Raw genomic sequence first — 24,497 nt, forward strand, 5'->3', positions numbered from 1 at the left:
AGGGCAGTGAAACTATTCTGTGTGATACTATAATGGTAGATACATGTCATGGTAAATTTGTCCAAACCCATAGAATGTGCAACACCAAGAGTGAACCGTAATATAAACTATGGATTTTGGAAGACTCTGATGTGTCGATGTAGGTTCATTAATTATAACGAACGTACAAGCTAGTGGAAGATGCTAGTGACGGGGAAGGCTATGCATGCTCGGGAGCAGAGAGTACATGGGAAATCTCTGTACCTTCCCCCTCATTCTGCTGTCAACCACATATCCCTCTAAAACAATTAAGTCTTAATTTTAAAAAATACAAGCTTCAAAGATTTATTCCATTTTATCATTTGTCCTTTGACTTTATGATTTCTTTTGTCACACCAAAATCTTTGTTTCTTATTTCTAGTCATATGATGATGTATAGTATTTGCTTTCCTAACATGAAGTCAATCTTGCACTCGTAAAATAAATCCACTTGTTATGATATACAATTCTTTTGACATACAATAATTTTGGTTTTGACATTAATATATAATAAGAGTATGGAAGCTTCCCTTCTTTGTCTAGTCTCTGCAATAGTTGAAATGGCACTGACAATCTCTTCTTTAGTGGTTTGATAGAATTCCCTTTGACACTGTCTGGGCCAGGTGTTTTTGTGGCACTAGCTCTCTGACAATTTTTCTATTTCATCTATGAAAATTGTTGCAATTAGATTTTCTCTCTCTGCTTTTACTGGTTGGCTTTGATGTTATTTTTTCTCTTTTAAACTAGTGTCTCAATTCATTACTTTTCATTCTTCCTTTTTACTGACATAATTATTTAATGCTAAACACTTTGATTTTTGAATAATGTGAATGTATTACCTATTCAAAAAAATACATTTAAAAAATGAAGAGAAGCCAAATCAATACTAACATTAAATTCTGACTAGAAGAACATGGCATGTGCTAATGTAAATTGACCTCAACAATCAAATATTGAAATTTTCCTTTTATTTAGCACTTACCATGAAGGGAATCCAATTTAGCTTTAATTAGCATTCTTAACCTTCCTACTTCTTGCCTTTTCAGTTCATCAAGTTTTGTCCTGACATGGTGACTTACTAAATCCAGCTCCTTGCTTAGCCTCCCACTCTGTTGACAAAATAATAGGTTAGTTTTATCTACTACATTGCATTTTTAGAACAGATACCACATATTAAAAATAGGGCTATAATAAAGTAGTGATAGCTATTTTTGACTAATTTAGATAAATTTGGTATTACAAAAGCATTTCTTTCAGAAGATAATGCTTCTTTCAGAAGCATTTCTTTCAGTTTGAAACTCTAAAATTAAGATGTCCAAAAGCCATAAAATTTACAAAAGCATAATTAAAGCACAAAGGAGAAACCCAAAATGTAACTTGAATTGTAAAATGGTGTGGCCATGTTGGAAAACAATTTGGCAGTTCCTCAAAAAGATAAGCACAGAACTACTATTTGACCCAGCAATTCCGTTTCTAGGTATATACCTAAAGAATTGAAACATGTTCACATAAAAACTTGTACATGAATATTCATAGCAGCATTATTCATATTAGCCAAAAAGGTTGAAATAACCCAAATGTCCATCAACTGGTGAACTGATAAACAAAATATGAAATATCCATACAACGGAATATTATTCAACCATAAAACATAATGAATGTACTAATAATGCTATAACATGATGAACCTTGAAAAATATTTTTTCATTCATTATTCTAAGTCAAAGAAACCAGATGCAAAAGGCCACCATATATTATATGATTCCATTCATATGAAATGTCCAGAAGAGGCAAACCCATAGAGACAGAGAGTAGATTATTGGCTGCCTGGGGCTGAGAAGAGGGGGAAATAGAGAATGACTGCTTAATGGGCACAGGGTTCTTTTGGGGACAAATCAAATTGTTCTAAAATTAGATAGTGGTGATGGTTACATGTCTGGATATGCTAAAAAACACTGAATTTTTGCTTTAATGGGGCAAATTTTATGGTATGTTAATTAGATTTCAATCAAGTATTGTTTTAAAGTAACTTGGCCTCCTTAAGCTTTAGTCATCCCATAGCTCAGTAACTTTTCGAAATTCACCTGTTTTTAGGTTGTCTCCTTTGATAACATTTTTCATAGATCAGTAATTAGATACATGCTCCAAAATTTAAGAAATAAATGCCATGTTTCCCCAAAAATAAGAGCTAGCTGGAACATCAGCTCTAATGCGTCTTTTGGAACAAAAATTAATATAAGACCCCGTCTTATTTTACCATACTATAAGACCAGTTCTTACATAATAATATAATATAATTAATATAATATAATATAATACCCGGTCTTATATTAATTTTTGCTCCAAAAGACGCATTAGAGCTGATGGTCCGGCTAGGTCTTATATTTGGGGAAACATGGTAGGAGAATATGCTGTTTAGAAGCAAAAATAAAAGCAGTATATTTCAAGGAGAGAATGGTCAGTATTAAATAAAACAATGGTTCTCAAAGTGCACATTTCGGTGTCAAATAGGAAGTTCAGAAATACAGGCCCCAGACTTACTGAATCAGAGAAAGTCTGGAGGGGGGACCCAGAAGTCTGTGTTTTAACAAGCCCTAAAATCTGAGAACTCTTGAGATAAAATAATAGAGTTCAGTAAGAAGAGGAATAAAAAGTGTTCACTGAATTTGACAATTTAGAAGTCACTGACATCCTTCACGAAAGTACGTTCAGTGAAGTGGTGCAGGCAAAGCCATAATCTTTCAGCTAGCAATGTTTGGGAAGTGAAGAGATATAGTATGATTCCCCTTGCAACATGCCTGGGGGGGAAAGCCAAGGTCAAATTCTAACTTTTTTTCTCTAGCTTTTCTTGAGACAAGAGTCTTTGCTAAGCTACCATATTTCCTCAAAAATAAGACCTAGCCGGACAATCAGCTCTAATTCATCTTTTGGAACCAAAAATTAATATAAGACCCGGTCTTACTTTACTATAATATAAGACCAGGTATCATATAAAATAAAATAAAATAAAATATAATGTAATATAATGTAATGTAATGTAATATAACATAATATAATATATAATATAATATAACGTAATGTAATACCAGGTGTAATAATATAATATAATATAATATAATATAATATAATATAATATAATATAATACCGGGTCTTATATTAATTTTTGCTCCAAAAGACACATTAGAGCTGATTGTCCGGCTAGGTCTTATTTTTGGCGAAACAAGGTGATCTGGACCTGATTAAAACACCAGAACGTAACCTATTCTAAACCTTTGTATAGCTTTCTGCTGTCCTCTCATCATGATCAAAGCCCCTAACATGATGTACTCGGCCCTGTCATCTAGCCCATGACTCTTTCCAACCTCATCTTTTAGCCAATCCTGGACTCCACTTCCCAGTATAGGTTCCAGCAAGAGTTACTACTTCCAGTTTCCCATATATCTCTTATCTCTGTAACCTTGTATGTTGGTCTAAAACACCTCCCAATCTCTTTCCTTTTCTCAGTCACAGCTTTACATACTGACATAAGTTCTACCAAGAATGTTTCCCACCTTCCCCTACTGCTACATTCGAAATATATAGTCAAATATACATTATATACCCTTTTTCTAGATATTATTCTCCCTTGAAGGCTCTTTAAGGGCTGGGAGTGAACCTCATTTTTATTTTTTTTTTTAAGGAGGGCACACCTCACAGTGGCCCCTGTGGGGATCGACCTGGCAACCTTGGTGTTATTAGCACCACGCTCTAACCAACTGAGCTAACTGGCTACCCTGAATGTCATTTTTGTATCCCCAGTACTTAGCTCAGTGTCTGGCATGCTCAAATGTTTGTTAAATAATTATTTAATTACATTTACCTTTATCTCCTCTATGTCTGCTTTCTGGAGCTTTTCTCTGAAATGATTATCTGTTTCCAGCACATCAATCACTTGCTTGAGATATTCATCATAATAAAGTCCAGTATCCTTCAAATTAAGAAACAAACAATAATGCTTCTGAAAGTTCTTCCTTCCCTGCATCTAAAAATCTCAATTCTAACGAAAGAAAGAAAAAAAATGTCTAACAAAATGGCATTGAGACATATCTAATTTGATAGTGTGGACAAAGTTAAAAAGTTCAAATGAATAGTTTCAGAAATCATGTTTCAGGGATCAAACCAAAATCATGTTTTACTGTAACATAAAGGTAGAGTTTCTATATGGCTTAGACAATGAAAACTTTATTAATACTAGTCGGTTTTACTCTATTGTTACCTGTCTCTCCTTGCTATCTGTTTCTCCTTTGAATATAATACAATGTTTTCTTGGCTGGTTAGCTCTAAATCGGATGTGTATTACGATTACTTCTTCTATGCACTAATACACTAACTGCATTAAGTAAACGTTGTCTAATATTAAACATACGCTTATCCAATATTTTTTTTTCACTGCTGTATCACAAATAGCTTCCAGTTTTACAGCTCATAAATATTAGCAATAATTTAGTTACAATTCTTCCCACAAGGTTATCATTATCATTTCACTTACTGGTGGTTCTATCTTTGCACTGTCCACAGGTTGAGTATTTTTTACTTTTGTCTTGTCTATATCTATAGGCACAGCTTCAAGAGCAATAAGTAGACATGTAACCAAGAGAAAACAATATTGTAGTAGGATGGTCCTCCACCTCATCTGAAATAAAGGTATAATTATAGTAAGGTCTCGAAAAGAAATTTTCAAACTATATATACGCACATCCCCAAGCCACATCAATAATATACTCAATTTCAGGAAGTTTAATATAGCAAAAGAATTCTAGGAAAGGGCTTAAAAATATAACAAAAAACATTTGAAATAGGTCACTAAAGAAAATCAGGGGAGAAATGCTTTTCAGCTGAAATTTAAAAGACAAACAAAATTTTAAAGTTTATGTACGTATTATAAGAAAACATTCAGTTCATTATAAAAGCTTCAAACAAAGATGGTTATGAGGGACTCAAAATTTTAAAAAATAAATAGCTCAAGTTTAAGAAAGGGAGAACTAAGGGAAAACTACTATTTTTTTTCCCATTAAAATATTAGAGAGCCAAAACTATTTCTGGATAGGATATTTAATTAGCTTCAACGTACCTTTGAAAATAAGGTGCTCTACAAACATGAGTTGATTAAAAGAGACAAATAACCAAGCTACAAATACTCTCTTAACCTTTTAGACATTATTTTATCATAGCCAATAGTCATTTGCTAAAATTCTTTTTGGTCAATAACTTTTCAAATAAACAGGCTAATAAAATATCAAGCAGGATATAACACTTGAAATAAACGAGAAGTAACTATTGCTGGCCCCACAATATGATTCAAATTTTGGTTATTCAGTTTCCACTCCATAAGGACCTTAGTAACTCCAGAGAATCTACTACAACAGTTAAAATGAATAGAAACCTCATATCTGATTTTATACACATAGACTCATGTTAGGGTTCAAGTCAAGAATAATTGTCTGACCATCAATCTGAGAAATGCATTATTTAACTCAGAGTCTCCCAAACTTAGCTGGCCATGGATTTTTAATTTTTTTTTTTTTTATCCACAGAACACAATTTGGGAGAGTACATTGCCTTATTTACACCACAACCCTAGGTCGTATATGACAGTGACTCATTTTACAGATGAAGAAACCTTTTTTTTTTTTTTTTTAAGATTTTATTGGGGCAGGGGAACAGGACTTTATTGGGGAACAGTGTGTACTTCCAGGATTTTTTTTTCCCAAGTCAAGTTGTTGTCCTTTCAGTCTTAGTCGTGGAGGGCGCAGCTCAGCTCCAGGTCCAGTTGCCAGTTGCTAGTTGCAGGGGGCACAGCCCACCATCCCTTGCAGGACTCGAGGAGTTGAACTGGCAACCTTGTGGTTGAGAGCCGACTGGCCCATGTGGGAATTGAACCGGCAGCCTTCGGAGTTAGGAGCACGGAGCTCCAACCGCCTGAGCCACTGGGCAGGCCCTAAGAAACTTTTAATTAAAACAATTCACTCACAGAGCATTTTCTTGCATTAACAAAATCATCAGAACTTACATTTTAATGCTATAGAAATACTATGTCAAGTTTTTAACATCTTTCTTGAGATATAATTCACATAAAATTCACCAGTTTACAGCATAGTATTTGTCTATTCTGTAAAGATGCTCCTCAAAGTTTAGTTCTCAAACCTGAAGGAGCAAATCACCTGAGAGCTTGTCCAAAATGCAAATTCTGAGGCCGTACCCACGACCTCTTGAATTAGAATCTCTGGGGTGGGGCCCAGGGATCTGTTTTAATAAACTTTCCAGGTAAGTTTTATTTATGTATGCTCAAGTCCAAGATTCACTCTTCTCTAGGTCACTAATATCTCAACTGTTATCGAGTAAATGTTTTTCATGATGAAATGTGTAGATGTTGACTCACTGAAGCTAAATAGGTTTTCATTTTTGCAAGACTTTCAGAATTTGTGATGGGCTATTATGCATTAAGAATCTCTAAAGAAAGACGGTTTGTTTCTCCACAGAATGTCTTCCCATCATGAATCATCTCCTCTTTCCACAATTTTTTTTTTATAACAAAAATTTATTTCTCATTCATGTTTCATGCCCATTGCAGGTATATATTTTGTGTTTTGTTTTTCTGAGATATAATTCACATGCCATAAAATTTACCCTTTTAAATTGCACAATTCAGTGTTTTTAAGTATACTCACAAGGTTGTACAATTATCACCACTGTTTAATTTTAGAATATTTTCATCACTCTAAAAAGTAACCCCATATCCATTAGCAGTCACCCCGCACTCCCCCATTCTCCCCACTCCTCGTAGCCATTAACCTACTTTCAGCATCTATACCTTCGCCTGTTCTGGACATTTCATATAAATGGAAGCATACAATATGTGGCCTTTTGTATCTGGCTTTCACTTAGCATTATGTTTTCAAGGTTCAACCATGTTGCTACATGAATCAGTATCTCATTCTTACTTACAGCTGAATAAATACTCCGTTGTACAGATATACCACATTTATCAATTCATCAACCGACGGACATTTTGAGTTGTTTCTACTTTTTCGGCTCATATGAATAATGCTACTATGAACATTTGGGTTCAACTTACTGTGTTAACATGTTTCCAATTCTTTTGGTTACACCCCTAGGAGTAGAATTGCTGGGTCAATTTGGTAACTCCATGTTTAACTTTCTAGGAACTGCCACACGGTTTTCCACAGCGGCTGCGCCATTTTACATTCCCACCAGCCATATAAGAGGGTTCCAATTTCTCCACATTCTCAATGTTACTATCTGTTATAGCCAAATTCTGGGTGTAAAGTGGTATGTCACTGTGATTTTGATTTGCATTTCATTGGTTAATGAAGCTGAGCATCTTTCCACGTTTACCTTTTTTAAAAAAAATAATTTAAAAGTATCATTGAGTTAATTGTTTTCTAAAAAACTCTGACTTGAAACTTTTTTTTTTTTTTTAAACATTGCAAGTCCCATGTGTCATTGCAAACAGACTGGCCAAATGACTATTAAAAAGGATAATAGTTTTAAGTATAGTTATGGCTGAAAAACCCAAATGATGACTTAACTGCTCCAATCAATTTTGATGTCTTTTACACACACTTCTGGAACTTAATTTCATCTCCATGATTCCTAACATTGTACACATATAGTTAGAAAATGAATAATTGTTAAACTGTTTGAATAGTCTATGATATACACGCAGAGAGTCAGCTCAGTGACGTACCTCTGTAACTTCACTTTTCAGACCTCATCAGGAACTGTGACTATCCCTTGATGGGGGCCACCCAGAGCTTAAAAGAATCTTTCCACTGTCTCTATTCCTAATGCTGTACTCCTAAAACAAACAAACAAACAAAACAATTTGGTAGAAATGCCTAAAATTATCATCCCTAAATTTTTATTTGGAACTCAATAAAGCATAGAAACGTTAAAAAAAAAAAAAGAATCTTTCACGTAGACTCCCGCCTCCACCCTCATTATCTCCAGTGTCCCTTAGGCTCCCCTCCTCCCACCATACAACACGCATATATTAATTTATTGTTATGCAATTAATAAACAGTCTGTCTCAGCAATTGGCAGCTATGTCATATTTTAAAATACACTTTTTTTTAATAGGGTCTATCTTTACTTCAATACACAATAGAAGCCTGAGATTAATAAAAGTTAATTCTGGTTAAATCCAGCCTTGGAAGTGGAATTGCTTTATTAATTTGTCATTTCATTCTCTCACTCTTCAGCTAAGTCTACCATAAATAAGAAGGCAAGTCAAGAGAGGAATATGTTGGTACATATGAGTGTGTGTGTGTGTGTGTGTGTGTGTGTGTGTCCAGACAGCATCTCAAAGTGCCAATGTGACAAAAAGTCTCTGGACATCTACTCTAAAACACTGACTAAATTTATGGGTCATTAACTTATTATGAATAGCAATAGAAACCATCTATTGAGTGTTTACTATGTACAAAGCAGCGTGTTAAACCTTTTTAAAATATTCACCAATTTAGGGGTGGCCAGTTGGCTCAGTTGGTTAGAGCGCAGTGCTCCTAACACCAAGGTCGCCGGTTTGATTCCCACATGGGCCAGTAAGCTGCGCCCTCCACAACTAGATTGAAAACAACGACTTGACTTGGAGCTGATGAGTCTTGGAAAAACACACTGTTCCCCAATATTCCCCAATAAAAATTAAAATAAAAAAATATTAACCAATTTAACTCTTAATTCTGTGAAATATGTATTATTATCCCCAATTTAAAGTATAGGAAACCAAGACTTAAAAACTTGATCTGAATCACACAGGAGTAAATTGTAAAGCCAGAATGGGGCCTGAGAATGATGGACTCCAAAGCCTCTAGCTGCTTTTAAGCAGTGGTTCTCAAAGTGTGGTCCTTGGGCCAGCAGCAGCTTCACCTGGGAATGCGAGAAATGCACATTCTCCAGGCTTACTCCAGACCTTCTGAATCAGAAAATCTTTGAGAGGGGGTGGGGAGAAGCCTTATAGGTGATTCTGATTGAAAACATACTGCCTCCCTTTGCTCTATTATTCATGAAACTCCTGTATACAATGACAGAATAAGAGAATGCTTATCTGAACAGCAAATTTAAATCCTCAAAGAAAAGAAAAACGGGTGCTACACCTAAGAATGAAACCAGAAGCCAAATGAATCCGGGGCTTGTGCTGCCCATGCCACTCAGCCAGTAGATCGACAGAGGAGTTGGGTCCTAGAATAATGGCTTATTATCAGAGCACGCGTAGTTGAGAAGGCAGTAGGTTAACAGCCCCCAAAACTGCCTTAACGTTCTCAGACAGGCTTGGGGTTTTTACGGGAAAATCTGGGCAGTCCTCCAGATGCTACGTGATGGTTCCAGGGATCTGCATGGAGTCTCCTTGTGGCCACGTGATTCTATGGTGGAGTCAGCAACCCAGTAACAGGGATGGGATTAGCCTGGTAGACCACTGAGATTGTGATCAATAAGCCTAAGGATATTAATCAGAGTTTCAGGGTAATTTTCTAAAACAGGGAACTGGATGGGACAGGGGACATTCCGAGCTTAAGCCACAGGGGGATGATCTATAGTTAAGCTATGGGTAGGTCAAGGAAAGGTGAGACCAGGGACGTGGAGAGGCCTCCACAATAGAGTTACCAACCAGGCCCTGCTTCAAGAAGAGTAAGGCAAAATGCAATTTAGGTACTCGAAGTCCAGCTGTACCACTCACGTGCTGTGTGATCACAGGTCAATTAACTTCCCCTTCTTGTTTTCTCATTTCTTAAAAGGAAACTTTTTTAAAGGGAATTTAACTAGACTTCAATATTCTTTAAGCTCTTAAATTCTATTGCCAGTTTATTCTTCTGAATAAAGTATATGTATTTTCTGTTACATGATCGGAAACACGAACAAAATCTGTTGTATTCACACCAATTGTATGAAATTAAGTTATATGATTTCTAAATGTCTTTAAACTAAATACTGCTTGTTCAGCCATCTTACATTGGTAGAGCAAGTAGAAGATCTGGGTGCTGGGATACAAAGAATACAAAAATCAAATACCAAAGAAAGTTCCTATCTAGATACAAAAAAAAAAAAAAAAAAAAAAGGTAAAGCCAAAAACATTTCACACTTTGGATCCAGGGTGTGAGATGCTGTGACCTCTGATCCAACTTAGATCTTGATTCTGTGAAAGGAGAAAGTTCCTCTTTGATTTTAGGTTTAGAGATTATCAGGCTTGCATTTCATTCAAGCTAGATTTGTTTTTGACTACTGCAGGAAGGAGATAATGAACTGTGACTGCCATTTCAAAACCAAAACCAGTTTCACTTTTTGATAACTTTAGAGGAAAAAAGACTAGGGGTTCCAGGAGACACTTGTTCGTTTTAAAATCCAATACAACAGAATTGATTAATAATAAATACAACCAGATGTAAAGGAACACATATTATATGATTCTGTTTATATCAAATGTCCAGAATAAGCAAATCCATAGAGAAAGAAAGTGGATTAATGGTTGCTTAGGACTGTTGGTGAGGGAAAGGGGGAATGAATGAGAAATAACTCCTAATGGTTATGGTGTTCCTTTTGGGGGTAATGAAAATCTTCTAAAATTAGATAGTAGCAACAGGTGTACAACCTTGTGAATATACTAGGAACCTCTAAATTGTACTCTTTAAAGGGGTAAATTTTATATGTGAATCATTTTTCAATTTTTTTAAAAATAGTGAAAAATAAGGCAAAAATTCTGACTTTATAAAATAAAATGTGAACATTCAAAAAAAAACAAATGCAATTTACAAACCATCATTAACCTATAGAAGTATAGAACTAGCTATGCTCTGTAACTTTTCATAATTATCCAATTTTTATTTTCTTAATGATTTTTGTCTGCTTGTACTATCATTACTAGAAAGTAAGTTAAAATCTTGCAGTATGATTTTTGATTCATCTGTTTTTTTCTTAAAATGCTGTCAATTTTTATTTAAACATTTTGAGCCTATATTATTAAGTGTATACAAATTTAAGGTTTTCTGGCTTTCTGGTGGATTTAATCTTTTATCACATTTGAGTGACCTTTAAGCCCTAATTTGCCTTAAGACCTATTTTGATAGTAATATCGCTAAACCAGTTTTTCTTTTGATTAGTGTGTGGATACACAAACACACACACCTTTTTTATCCAGCCTAACAATCTCTGTCTTCTAACTGGCATATTTTCTCTGTTCATATTTGATCAAATTACTGATAATGTATTTGATTCCAAGAGGTACAATTCCTCAGTTTAACATCTCAGAAATCAGAGTGTTTTTCAGTTTGTGGAATATTAAAGTTGTGGTTGAACTACTGGCAATAGAAACAAAATCTTTACTGCCTACACAGCACGAAATTTATCATTGCTATTCTATTGGCATAACTTCAGATTGAGTTTTTGCATTGTTGGTACTTCACAAATTTAGTATAATCACCGTTTTAAAATGTCTTCAAAGGATTAATTTATGATTTTGCATTGAGATGAAAAGTTATTTTGTAAATATAAAAATGTAGCACCTGAAATGTGTGAAGCAAATATTTTATATTAAAGGAGTAAGAGCAACTTTATATTTTCTTGGTTAGGAACAACTACGTAAGTACTTTACCTGCCTTTAGACAGGAAGAGATCCACAAGCAGACAAAGCTGTGTTACATTCTGTTACTGAGATACAACAAGATATCCATGGGCAGCCAAACCCTGCAGATAAAGGCAGTAGAAACTGACAATGCCTCCAATTAATAAAAATATGTATATGAAATATAAGGCTAATTTGATGGATTCATGCATCATTAAGGCAAATGTCAATTTGTCAGAAACTTCCTATTAACACTGAATAGAAGTTGCATAACTTCCTCGTAATTTGAGGAAAAAAGAAAGCTGAGTTTAATCGATAGGAAATGCTGAGAAAATCCTGACGTTCTTTTTTACATAACTCAAAATGATACGTGAATGCTAAAGATGCTAGAGATTGAAACCCTGAGAATGAGGTAGGAAATAGCACATCACTACAACACTATTATAAATGCCTATGGCCAAAAGTTACTGACATTAAATTTTAAACTACAAAATAATTTCCCAAAAATGTTACTGTATGCGTAAAAAGGAGAGAGGGGTGGCAGGAAATAGATGATGGCTGAGCTAAAGGAAGTCTGGCTAACTCTGTTTGAACGTCCAAGAGCCCTTCATAACCTGCCAAGTTCTTGATGTCTTCTGAGGCCATGTATCTGAATATTTAAAGAATCAGTTGCCTGAAAAGTAACAACTTGATGTTATTCCTGATGCCATCTCTAGACAACTAGAAAACCTCAGTGTTTCAGCCAACAAACAATTGAAGGAGAAGTTGAGGAAAGAAGATGGTCTTAAAATTGTCCATTATCATCTTTTGAAAAGCACTAGCATCAAAGCTTGCAAAATGAGTGTCAGAGGCTTGGAAGAAAATTTCAGGCAAATGGGCTTCAAGAAAATCACCCTCACTCTCCGCGGTAGAAAAAAATTTTCTTTGAGGAAAACACATTGACAAGTCTGAATCAAGAAAGTGTTTCAAAAGAATGAGACTATGAATGTGATAGTCTTAGAAACACCTTAATGAATTTATTTAATTTATAATTCCTTTATACATTCACAGAAGTGATGTGAGAAAAATCTGTATGTCTAAATGAATCCAAAAATCACTTTCATTAAACATAAAATGAAACTGTAAGTGATAAAGCATAGTTTGATTGGCAGTAGCTTTTATATACAGTATATAATGATGTCTCAATGTCAGTGAAGTCTTAGAGTCAATGAAATACCATATCTTGAGTTTTAAATGTTCCATCTTCTTTTAGGCTTTCTATTATCCTGCCTGTTTAATATTTACTTCCTCTCCTTTCCTGCCTTTTTTTGTCTTGTTTTTGATTGATGGAGAATTTTTAAAATACTTTTTCCCCTCTACTAGTTTCTAATCTTTTAGTGTTTGTTCTAGAAATAATTAGGACAATTAACTTGCTTAAGTCTAAAGTTAAGTGCAACATTTACTCTACTTCTTAATAAGGCCTCAGTAAATGCTACTGTTACCTTAAAATAAATGGAAACTGTTACCATAAAATAAATGGAAAATGTGCTAGCACATTAGGTAGAAAAGCGATGACGTAAAAATCTCTTTAAACACCAAGATAATGTCAAATGGACATAATTCCTACCCTCATAGGACTTTCAATCTAGTGTGGAAGGCAGCCTATTAATCAAACAGTTGCATTTTTTTAAAAAAAGCTGCTTACAAAACAATGTACAGTATGATCCTTTTTCTGTTAATTAAAAATCTTTAAAGGCATTTCAATGGTATTCAGCAAACAGACATTTTCAGTCAGGTGACTTGCAATGCTAAATGTCTCTTAAAAATAAACTAAGCTGTTTTTATACTTATTAGTCTCCTAATTATTTTGTTTATTAGAGGTCAATGGTTCTAGATTGAAAAAAAGAAAAAGGAAATCAAAGCACAGGTAGCAAAATAATTATTTTACCTTGTTCCTAAGTGATACAAGTAAAAATTCAAAACTTTGCAAAAATACAAATATACTTTGTAGAAATAAAATCTTAATTAGCTCTGTATCTTCCTTCTAATAGCCCTAAAAGATTGACGGAATCTCCAGATTCCTCCCCTGCTCCAATTTCCACTCCCTGAATTTCCATTTCCTTTTCTTGAAACTTTATCTCAGATCACTTTCTTCACAGATGTAATGGCAACTGAACCATTTCATATGACAAGTATAGGGTATATTCACATAATATTACAAAGAAAAGTCTGGAATGAAATAAAATATTGGTATACTTAAGTAAATTAAACCAGAGCTAGTAGTTAATTAAGAGGAAATTTCAAGACAGGTAACAGTTAAGTGGTTAAAAAATAAAACCACAACAACTTGTAACTAACAAGAAAGGCAAAAGTATACCTCATGTAACCATATTGAACTTAACTGTATCCTGAGATGGATTATACTTTTAAACATAAATTTACTTCTTAATGATGTACTTATGTGATACCTTTGGGAGAACTTATCTGTCTTTTTAGTGCCTTGTATAAAGCAAGTGGCTCAAAAACTGTTAGCTTTTCTAACACATCCATAAACTGCACAACAAACATCTATAGAAATTATGGGTAATTAAAAAAAAAAACAGAATAAATACCCAATCAAGACAGAAAGGCTTCTATAACGAATTCTGGGATAAAAATTTAAAAAGATACACACAAAAAATTTATTAGATAAAAGTTATTTCCTCCTATAGACAAGGTCAGACTTAAAGCTCCGCCATGGCAAAGTCTGAAGCTTCTATTAAGTGGTTATGAGAGCACACAATTCTCAGAGATGAAAGAGAAAAAGATCCATAGAGTGGCAGGGACTTCTATTTGCCTGCCAATATCCAAATCTTGACTTCCTCCTCAGTAACAAAAGCTCAGTTTTCCTCAGGGTAGCCATGCATCCAGCCACATTTTCCTGCTTCCCTGGGAGCCTGAGCTGCGGTTCATGATATCTCCCTAAAAGGAGAGGATTCGTCCTTCTTTGTGTTTGCCTTGCTGCCTGGAATTTGCCTGTGATGGTTAGAGCTCTGTCAGCTATCTTGAACTACGAGGATCAGCCACATCTTAGGGATAGCAGATCAAAGAACAGGAAAAAGCTGAGGTTCTTGATGACTTTATGAAGCTTCTATATACCTAACCTAGACCGCCTACTTCAAGAATTAGTTCACATGAAAAAATAAATATTGTGTGTTTAAGCCATCCTGAAGTCTGTATTTCTTTCTTTTCTTTCTTTTTTTTTTTTTTGCTTTCTTAACTGATCACTTACCTTCAGATAGGTAAAAAATTTTATCTCCTTTTTATAGATGAGGCAACTGAGATCCAGAGAGATAAGATGCCTTGCACAATATCAAATTAGTGAAGAGGTGGGTCTTGGCTCCGAGCTCAATGCTTTTTCATTGACTCTTAACAGGGTCTTGGCTCCAAGCTCAACGCTTTTTCAGTGCCTCTTAACAGGTTCTAAATGTAAAAAAAAAAGAAAGAAAGAAAGAAAGAAAGATAGAAGGAAAGAAAACACATTAAATATAAACATAAATTGGGGGCAGCCAGATGGCTCAGTTGGTTATAGAGCGTGCTCTTAACAACAAGGTTGTGGGTTCGATTCCTGCATGGGATGGTGGGCTGTGCCCTCTGCAACTAGACTTAAAAGGGCGACTGGACTTGGAGCTGAGCTGTGCCCTCCACAATTAAATTGAAGGACAATGTCTTGGAGCTGATGGGCCCTGGAGAAACACACTTACCCAATAAAAAATTTAAAAAAACATATATATATGTTTTTATATATATATTAAATATGTATATATGTTTTATATATATGTTACATATATGTATATATATACATATATATATATATATATATATATACAAACATAAATTTAGCCTTACTACAGTGGTAATGGCACATGATAGTGTATGCATTTGTCACATTCTGTGAAAAAAGTATCAAGTTTTTATGATGTGGAAGAAGACTAAATTATATAATATTCCAATGATGAGAGGAGAAAGATATATTAAATAAAGAGAATCAAAGACCAGAATAAGCAAGATATTGATTTGGTGTGCCCAAATTGTATTGCTTCCCTTTTAAATAAATAAGAATTCCAACTAAAAGCTTACTTTGCTCAGCAATAAGACTTCAAGAAATACTGTTAAGTTTCTCATTAAATCCTCAATTGGAATCTTTCTTAACCCTTAACCACCACTTTTAAAAATTAACCTTGGCCCTAGTCTCAGTCACAGAAATCAGTAATAAAGCAAAATATCTCAAATTCTTTTTTGAAACCCCACTACCTACTTGTAAAATACAAGGCAGTGAGCTCATGTACAAACTCACAGGTGAACAGAATCAATTATTTCTATGCAGTCTGTAAGAAAATAAGCAAACAACATATCTTCAAATTCTAAGGACATGTATATTTTTCTTTTTATGGTATATTTATTATAAAATCATATAAGCAGGAGAGTGATCATATGCATGTTATATATGGGAAAGGCATATGACCTTTATTAACACAGCCTGGTCAAAAATAAACATATTAACACAGCTTGGTCAAAAATAAACAAACAGATGAATCCTATCCACCCCCATTTACTAGAAAGCTACTTGCCTCTGTGAGTCTCAATTTTCCTATCTATGAAATTGAACTAATACTTCTTCATAAATTTTTGATTGGTTGAAACTAAGAATGAATAAAATGTGAGTAGCACAGTGCATGGCAATAAAGGCTAGATAAATATTAATGCCACTCCTGTCTTGAAAATGAAGTAGTTATATATTGAAATAATAAAAATCTGTTCTGTAAACACCCCAAGTTGTAGAGCTTAAAAAGCAATACACCAGTTTGACATATAACCTTTAAATGTCATTTTTTTGAAGGGCCACTTTAGAGCTCTCCTCTAAGCATTGCCACAATCAAAATCCTGGTGCAGCCAATGAAAAGAATATGAGTAGTATATCCAACAAAAGAGGAACATAATCTCTTCCTCCTGGGCATTAAAACAGACCTTTAGCAAGGGGCCAGGTCTCTTCCTCCAAGGCACTGCTCTGAGCCAGAAAATCTGGGTTGCTTCTTCTTACTGTCAGGGTCATAATTCTAATAATGAAAAGGAGTGGGGTGGAGGAAAAGAAATGGCTACTGAGTTTCTCGATGGCAGCAGTGACAAGGACAACTGGCAACCTGATGTTCAATTCCATTTTTTCCCTTTGAAAATTAGAGTCAATGAGAAAGTGGGGTTCAAAATAATGTAGTTGTATGACCAGCTGAGCTGAACTTCAACCCTTCCCTCTATCAGGACATTAGTATCAACGCTGGTGTCTCTGATGCTCATATCCGTAGAAAAGTACGTGAGTCAAGGACACCATTACATGGTCTTTTTTCCCACTGAACAATCAGCTACAGTATCCTTGATAATAGGTTTATGAAAAGTAGATACTGTTGTTTATCTGTATCACTCAATAAACAAATTTATTAAAATTACAATGTCTTCATTATTTACACATACAATATGTCAAAAAGCTCTGCCTAAAATAGAAGCATGCAACTGCTTTCTCAATCAGAGAATTCTGGGACCAGAAATGATCTCAGAGATGGTTTGGTTCAGACCCTACTTTTGTAAAAGTTTATAAAACACAGGGAAGTTAACTGACTTGGCCAAGATCCTTTGGTAGAGCCAGAATTGAAATCTGGCCATCAAAGTATACTTCTAATAAAGTATACTTGTCACCATATCATTTTTAAAATTTAGATTGCAAATCATTAAACTGATTGAGCTTTTTCCTTTCCCTAATAAATTATTTGAAATTGCTAGGAGCCTGTTTTTTAAAGTCTATTATCCAACTGCATGTATTAAACATAAAAATAACAAATTTCACTTTACCAGACCATCAATTATTTAGAAAAAGATAATCATCATCATGCCAAATATAGTCAACTCAATTACTCACAATGCTTAAAAGATTATCCACTTTAAGGATTATTTTCAATACATTTTAAAATCCTACACTTGATTCCTCCAGCTACCTGATACTCACAAAGGTATTTTGCACACCTAGGTCATCTAAATGGTCCTTAGAAAGTGGAAAGCAATTTAAATATTATTCTAAATAACACAAAATTGGTTTAGTACATCTATAGAGATATACACAACATATCTCAAAACAAAAGGATACTGGTATTAATCATGTTACTGATACTCTCTCTATATTAGTACCCATAATCAACAACTAGTGTTTTGAAAGGTACCCTTATTGGCTTAATTGTGCATTTTATATTAACTGGTCTTTACAGACCACAAACCAACTGGGAAAAACCATTCTGAAAGGGTATATACAAAATGTGTGACATGAACAACAAGAACAACAAGTATCTCTGGAGATCAGAGAAATGTAAACATAATAGGACCTGGCCCTTGTAAGATGAATAAAATTAGGATACCATGTTTCCCCCAAAATATGACCTAGCAGGACCATCAGCTCTAATGTATCTTTTAGATCAAAAATTAACATAAGACCCTGTCTTACAGTAAAATAAGACTGGGTATAATATAATATAATTAATATAATATAATATAATAATAGCAGGTCTTATATAAGACTGGATCTTATATAAGACCGGGTCTTACATTAATTTTTGCTCCAAAAGATGTATTAGAGCTGATGGTCCGACTCGGTCTTATTTTCGGGGAAACACAGTAGATGCTGAAGAACAGCATGAGTAAACACAAAGAGACAGAAATGAATTTTCCACTCATGTTAGAAAGTCGGACCAGATCATAGAGCGTTTAAAGACAAGATGAGAAAAGTTTCCGTGTTCCCCCAAATAAGAAGTGATATTATTTGAGATTTCATTTCTAATTCTAAATGTCCATGTTTGTTTGTTTACATTCTTGACCCTATTATTTGAGGGATGTTTCTTGAAACATTTGTTGAACTTGTTCAAGTTCTATAAAACAAGAACTCACACTCAGCTTAAATCAGGACGAATTCTAGGACAATTTCTATTAGTGAGAGGCAAGATGCATGCTAGAATCTGGAATATTGCCTGACTCTAATTATTTAATAGAATTCACCAACACAGGCCTTTAAAAAAACAAATAATTTAAATAGGTTGTTGTAAAAAAAAAAGGCATAGGTATTCTGATCTAAATCTAGCATACTATTAGTCATATATTACTTTTAAAGAATTCCTTAAAGCAACTGTCTCATTAATTCTTTCAATTCTTATAGGTGAAGTCCACAATACCCTTCAAACAAAATCGACTATCAGAAACTTTTGCGTTTAAATTTGCTCTCTCTCCACCTTTTCTAAAACAAGGTAACATATCGGTTAGTGTTCATATTCATCCACGGATTTAATAGCCTTAAGTGTGTAAAATGTACATTATCCGATTTAGGAGGTTACTGGACAGCGCCAACCACAACAATAACCCCATCTGCTCACTGAGTTCCCACTTGGCAGGTGTAAAAAGGAAGTGCCATCTTTCGCATACTCCGAAACAGAAAGAGCTCAGCTCACAACCAATGATTGGTCACTTAAGGGAAAACAATACCTAACTGACTCGAACTTTTTCCTCTAAGTGTCAGGGGTTGCAGGCCTAACAGAACAAGCAGAAGAGCAGGATTCACCAGCCTAGCTTTGCTCGGCGGCGCGAGGGGTGGTAAGCATCAGCCGGGAATTGGGGGGTGTACCCTCCTCATCAGTTGGCACCTCCCTCGCGCATCGACCTGCCAAAGCCGGGCTGGAACCCCGCCCCGGTCTCGATCCTACACCCACCCCCGCCTGCTCCCCGCCAAAAGCCTGCCACTTTCATTGACCCCGAAGAAAGCTTGGGTGCCCTGCAGCGAGTGGAGCTTCAGGCTCGAGCTGGAAGCCCCCTCCGACCCGTGCCCGCCCACTGTGCGGCCCCCGCCATCCCCACTGCCGGGGCAGGGCAGACGAAGACCTGAGTCTTTTCCAGGACCTGCCTCAGCCTCCCGCGGTACTGATCCGCACCCACCTCAAGGTCACCGGCCTCATCTAGTCTGTCTCCGCGAGCGAGGCTCCGCCAGCTGAACGTCTGCGGCTCCCAGACTTGTCTTTCCTGCCCGCTGCCCGCGGCTTTGCTCTGCACCTCTGCTCAAAGCGCGCTCCCGCCTCCTCGCTGCCATGGCGACAGCCCCGCCCCCCAGGCTGCTGCTGATTGGTCTAACTCGGATCTCGGAAGGCGCTGATTGGTGGGGGCGGAGACGAGACCGCGCCGGCGGGCTGGGAGGCGGGTGGTACCAAGAGCCAACGCTAGGGAGCCTGGGGGAGGCTGAGCCAAGAGGGACGTGGCGCTCTGCGACGCGGGCGAGGAAGCCGCGCCCCTTCCTTCTTTAGCTTTCCTGGAGAAGCCTGTGGAGCTGGATTTGGGCGGGTGAGGTGCTGTCCCGGGACCTGGGCCCAGATATCGCTTTCCCCGTTGGCCGCTGGCCAGCGCCGGCAACGCCCAGACGGGTCAGAGACAGGCTGTCAGGCCCATTTTCGTCCGTGGGCCTCGCTTGGATCAACACCCCCGGCCCTCCTCCATGGCTAGACACCTACTCGTATTTGCAACTTCACCCCCGTCATGCTGGGCGCTTGGCCACTGTGGCTTGTCTAGTTTTCACTCCACCGTCTCTCCCACCCACATCCAGACGTATCTTTTATCTCTACACCCACCCCTCATAGACCTGAGACATCTACTCCACAACCCTCACTTCAAAGATGGGGAAACTGAGGCTCAACGATATCTGTGGCTCGAGGGTTAGAGAAGCCCTGGCAGCCCCCAGGCTGGTTTCGAAGCTTAATTAAGTCTGCTAAATAATAGCACCCCTCTGATCCTCAGTTTTCTCCCTTGTGAAAAAGGGTTATCATCTGCCTCACAGTTGTTAGCAAAGATTAGATGAGATAACATTCCAGAAAACCAGTACAGAACCTGCTGCATATGTTAGCAATGGTTGCATTTTATCAGGAGATAACAGAGGGTAGTAGCTTAGTGCAGCAATTTGGAGCTAAACTGCCTGGGTTGCAAAACCGGACTCTGCTTATCGCAAACCAACTTCATGACTGGGGGCAAGTTACTTAAGCGCTCTGTACCTCAGTTTCCTCGTCTGTAAAATGGAGATAATAATACTACCCTCCTCCTTACAGCATATCAAGTTAACAGAAAAGTGAGTGGCATGTAGTGCTCAGTACATGTTAGCCATGCTCACTGTTAGTGGTTGAGCTAGGACAATAATTCAGGTCTCTGGATTCCAAGACCAGAGTTCTTTATCCTTACATACTTCTCACTTACAAAACACGTATCCATTTTCTTTAAATCAAAATCTCAAACTATCTCCTTCATCATGAAAGTCCTGAAATGTTGTGACTCTGTCTCCCCTGAAGGCTTGCTAGTGGAGACAAATGTAAGGATAATAATATTCAGTTCTCATGGATGGATTGAAGAGTAAAAGCAGTAGAGAAAGAAACAACATTCAAGAGGTTATGGTGTAGGAGCAGTAAATTTCAATTTGAAAAACATGAGAATTATTACTTGAGTATTGGTTATGTATCATTAGTAACCAATGTTAGTGTAAGATCAGGAGATACTACCACATCCCAACACTGGAAAACACTAAAGTGAATAATACATTAAAGGCAGGAACTATCGTCCACATTTTATTACCTATTATCTACCACAGAGCCAAATACACAGTACCTGATCAGGCACGAAAGTTTGGGATAGACCCTCTAATAAATTATTATCTGATAATAAGCTATCTCAATTATTTATAGTAATCCAGTGGAGATGAAGAATGGAAATTGAAGAGATTGGATTAGTCCAACAATACAAGGAAAGTAAAACGTTAATGAGCACTAGCTTGGTGACTAAGATACCGGCATTATCCTCAGCAATATTCTGGGGTGAAGGAAAAAGAAAACAAGGAAGACAGGGCAAACAAATAGCAAGATGCAGGATTAGGAGAAATCACTAAGGAAAATACTTCAGAATATCATGTGCATATAAAGCAGGCGAGAGCATCTCTTATACTAATAGAGATTGTTCTGTAATAGGGAAAAATAGGAATGTTGATAATGAGCCCCGGAAACATCCTATGATCTGAGGGACATACAAGGAAATGTCACTTCACTAAAACCCGAAATTTGGGGGTTTAGCTCTGATGGAAAAAAATCTCCTGATGGGGAGGAGAACTGAAGAATATACCTACTACATTATACAAAGGAAAAAACAAAACTTTGGAGTCAGAACTGGATCCCAGCTTCGCCTGGGTTAAAAACCCAGCTCCACTTTTATTAGCTGAATGTCCTCTGGCAAGTTTTTAACTTTTCTCCTTAGCATAATTTCCCCATCTTTAACATGGAGGCAATAATAGTTCCCACCTCACAGAGTTGTGAGGATTAAATGAGCTTTTATAAATAAAGCAAAGCAGTGCCTGGCACACAGTAAGTGTTATATTAACATTTGATAGAATACCGGTCTTGGTTTCTCCTTCTATAATCTGGGATCATAATACTGAACTTACTGTAAGGATTCAAATGATGTATGTAAAATATTGGGAGATGCTCAATAACTATTATTTCCCTTCCCCTCCACCCCTCAGCCCCCTGCTACCCCCTAGCCTATTACCTTGAACCCCTCTCTGATTATCAATGCCACTGCCACCAAGGGGCTATTTCTCAACCTGGTCTAAGCAAGAATAAAATATCTTTCCTAGATTTCCCTTGGCTCAGCTGACAAGCTCAAAACGAGATTTACTGGAGGCGAGGAGAAAATAAAAGGGAAACAATTCCAGAGAACCAGCTGATGTAAAGCCTATCCCCATATTACATCTCTTGGTACTCCAGGGTGAAGTATATTTTTCCAGGGGAAAAAGATATGTGTGTGTGTGTGTACACATATATATATTTAATATTATATATTATATATATATATATTTATATGTAATATATATATACACATATATATGGTGTCAAGGAGATTCTGGCTATTTAATATTTCATTTTTGTCCCCTTGTCTCTTTTAGGATCCCACAGAAAATCAACCGGTCAAGTTCTTCATTGTGCTGAGAAGAGGGGAAAGGGAAGCAGGAGTACATATTTGCAAGAGACAGTAAGTACTCAGAAATAAAGAAAACAGTATATACTCTACATGAGAGCCAACACTTACTAGTTTTATTAAGGTCTAAATCAGGGGTCAGTAAATAACTCAACCAATTGCCTATTTTTGTAAACACTTTTATTGCAACACAGTCACATTCAACACGCATACTCATTTGTTTATGCATTTTCTCTGGTTGCTTTTGTACTACAGTGACAGGTTGACTGATTGTGACAGAGCCTGTATGGCCCTGAAAACTAAAAATATTTACTACCTGGCTCTTTACAGAAAAATATTTGCTAATCCCTGATCTATATTTTCCCAAAATCACACTTTCAGTATACCCAGTGCAAAAATTTTCACCTTCATCAAGTCCTCTAATCCATTATTTCTCAAACTTTAATGTGCATATACGATCACCTGGGGGATCTTGTTAAAATGCAGATTCTGATTCAGTAGATCCGCAATGAGGCCTGAGATTCTGCATTTCTAACAAGCTCTAGATTGACACCAATACTGCTGGTTTCTAAATCAACTTGATCCATCCCATCAGGTTTTTTTGTGTTCGTTTTTCTTTTTTTCAATTGAGATATAATTGACATACAACATTAATATGAGGTATACAACATAATGTTTCAATATTACATATGAAACAAGCATATCATATTACAAACATATCATATTACATATGATATCATATTATATTACATATGAATCATATCATATTACATATGATATGTTTGTATTGCAAAATGATCACCACACTAAGCCTAGTTAACATCTATCACCACACATAGTTATAAATTTTTTTCTTTTTTCTTTTTTTTGGTAGATTTAATTTCTAACTTTTTTAATGGATAAACATTGTTTTTTCTAATTTTTTTTTAAATAGGGGAATATTGGGGAACATTGTGTTTTTCCAGGACCCATCAGGTCCAGGTCAAGTCGTTGTTTTTCAGTCTAGTTGTGGAGGGCGCAGCTCACTGGCCCATGTGGGAATCAAACTGGCGACCTTGGTATTATGAGCACTGAGCTCTAACCACTGAGCGAAACGTTTGCCCCCAATTTTTTTTCTTGTGATGAGACTTTTTAAGATGTACTCTCTTAGCAACTTTCAAATATGCAGTGCAGTATTTCAAACTATAGTCAACATGCTGTACTTTATATCCTCGGGACTTATTTATTTTATAACTGGAAGTTTGCACCTTTTGACCACTTTTAACCAGTTCACTCACTCCCCAACCCCGCCTCTGGCACCACCAATCTGTTGTCTGTATCTATGACTTTCATTAGTTGGTTTGTTTTTTAGATTCCATAAATAAGTAAGATCATATGGTATTTGTCTTTCTCTGTCTGACTTTTTTCACTTAGCATAATGCCCTAAAGGCCCATTCATCTTGTTGTAAGTGGCAGGATTTTCTTCTTTTTATAGCTAAATAATATTTCATTGTATATATGTGTATACCACATTTTCTTTATCCATTCATCCGTTGATACACACTTAGGGTATTGCCATGTCTTGGCTATTGTAAATAATGCTGCAATGAACATGGGGATGCAGATATCTTTTTGAGTTAATATTTTCATTTCCTTGGGATAAATACCCAGAAGTGGAATTGCTGGATGATACGGTAGTGCTATTTTTAATTTTGGGGGGAACCTCCATACTGTTTTCCATAGTGGCAGCACCAAATTACATTCCCACCAACAATGCACTAGGATTCCCTTTTCTCCACATCCTCGCCACCTCTTATTTCTTGTCTTTTTGATAGTAGACATTCT

At 36.3% G+C, this 24,497-nt stretch overlaps 1 protein-coding gene across 6 annotated transcripts in view; it reads right to left on the reverse strand.

Annotated features, from left to right (window-relative positions):
* The window catches only part of NUCB2 (nucleobindin 2), a 39,976-nt gene extending 20,203 nt beyond the window's left edge, over window positions 1-19,773 (reverse strand). For 2 of the 6 annotated variants that reach the window (XM_081063861.1, XM_081063857.1), the window contains exons 1-6: window positions 19,611-19,772; window positions 14,884-15,074; window positions 7,767-7,877; window positions 4,548-4,691; window positions 3,879-3,986; window positions 1,001-1,127 (exon numbers count right to left, since the gene is read on the reverse strand). In XM_081063861.1, the coding sequence (XP_080919987.1) occupies window positions 1,001-1,127; window positions 3,879-3,986; window positions 4,548-4,691 (379 nt within the window). In that variant the 5' untranslated portion in view covers window positions 7,767-7,877; window positions 14,884-15,074; window positions 19,611-19,772. Of the gene's footprint in view, window positions 1-1,000; window positions 1,128-3,878; window positions 3,987-4,547; window positions 4,692-7,133; window positions 7,415-7,766; window positions 7,878-11,663; window positions 11,756-14,883; window positions 15,075-19,610 lie in introns of all 6 variants that reach the window. The other 4 variants (XM_081063858.1, XM_081063860.1, XM_081063859.1 and 1 more) reach the window with 4 other exon arrangements.
* Window positions 19,774-24,497: the final 4,724 nt, after the last annotated feature.

This window comes from Rhinolophus hipposideros (genome assembly GCF_964194185.1).
Source record: "Rhinolophus hipposideros genome assembly, chromosome: 10".
Taxonomy (NCBI): domain Eukaryota; kingdom Metazoa; phylum Chordata; class Mammalia; order Chiroptera; family Rhinolophidae; genus Rhinolophus; species Rhinolophus hipposideros.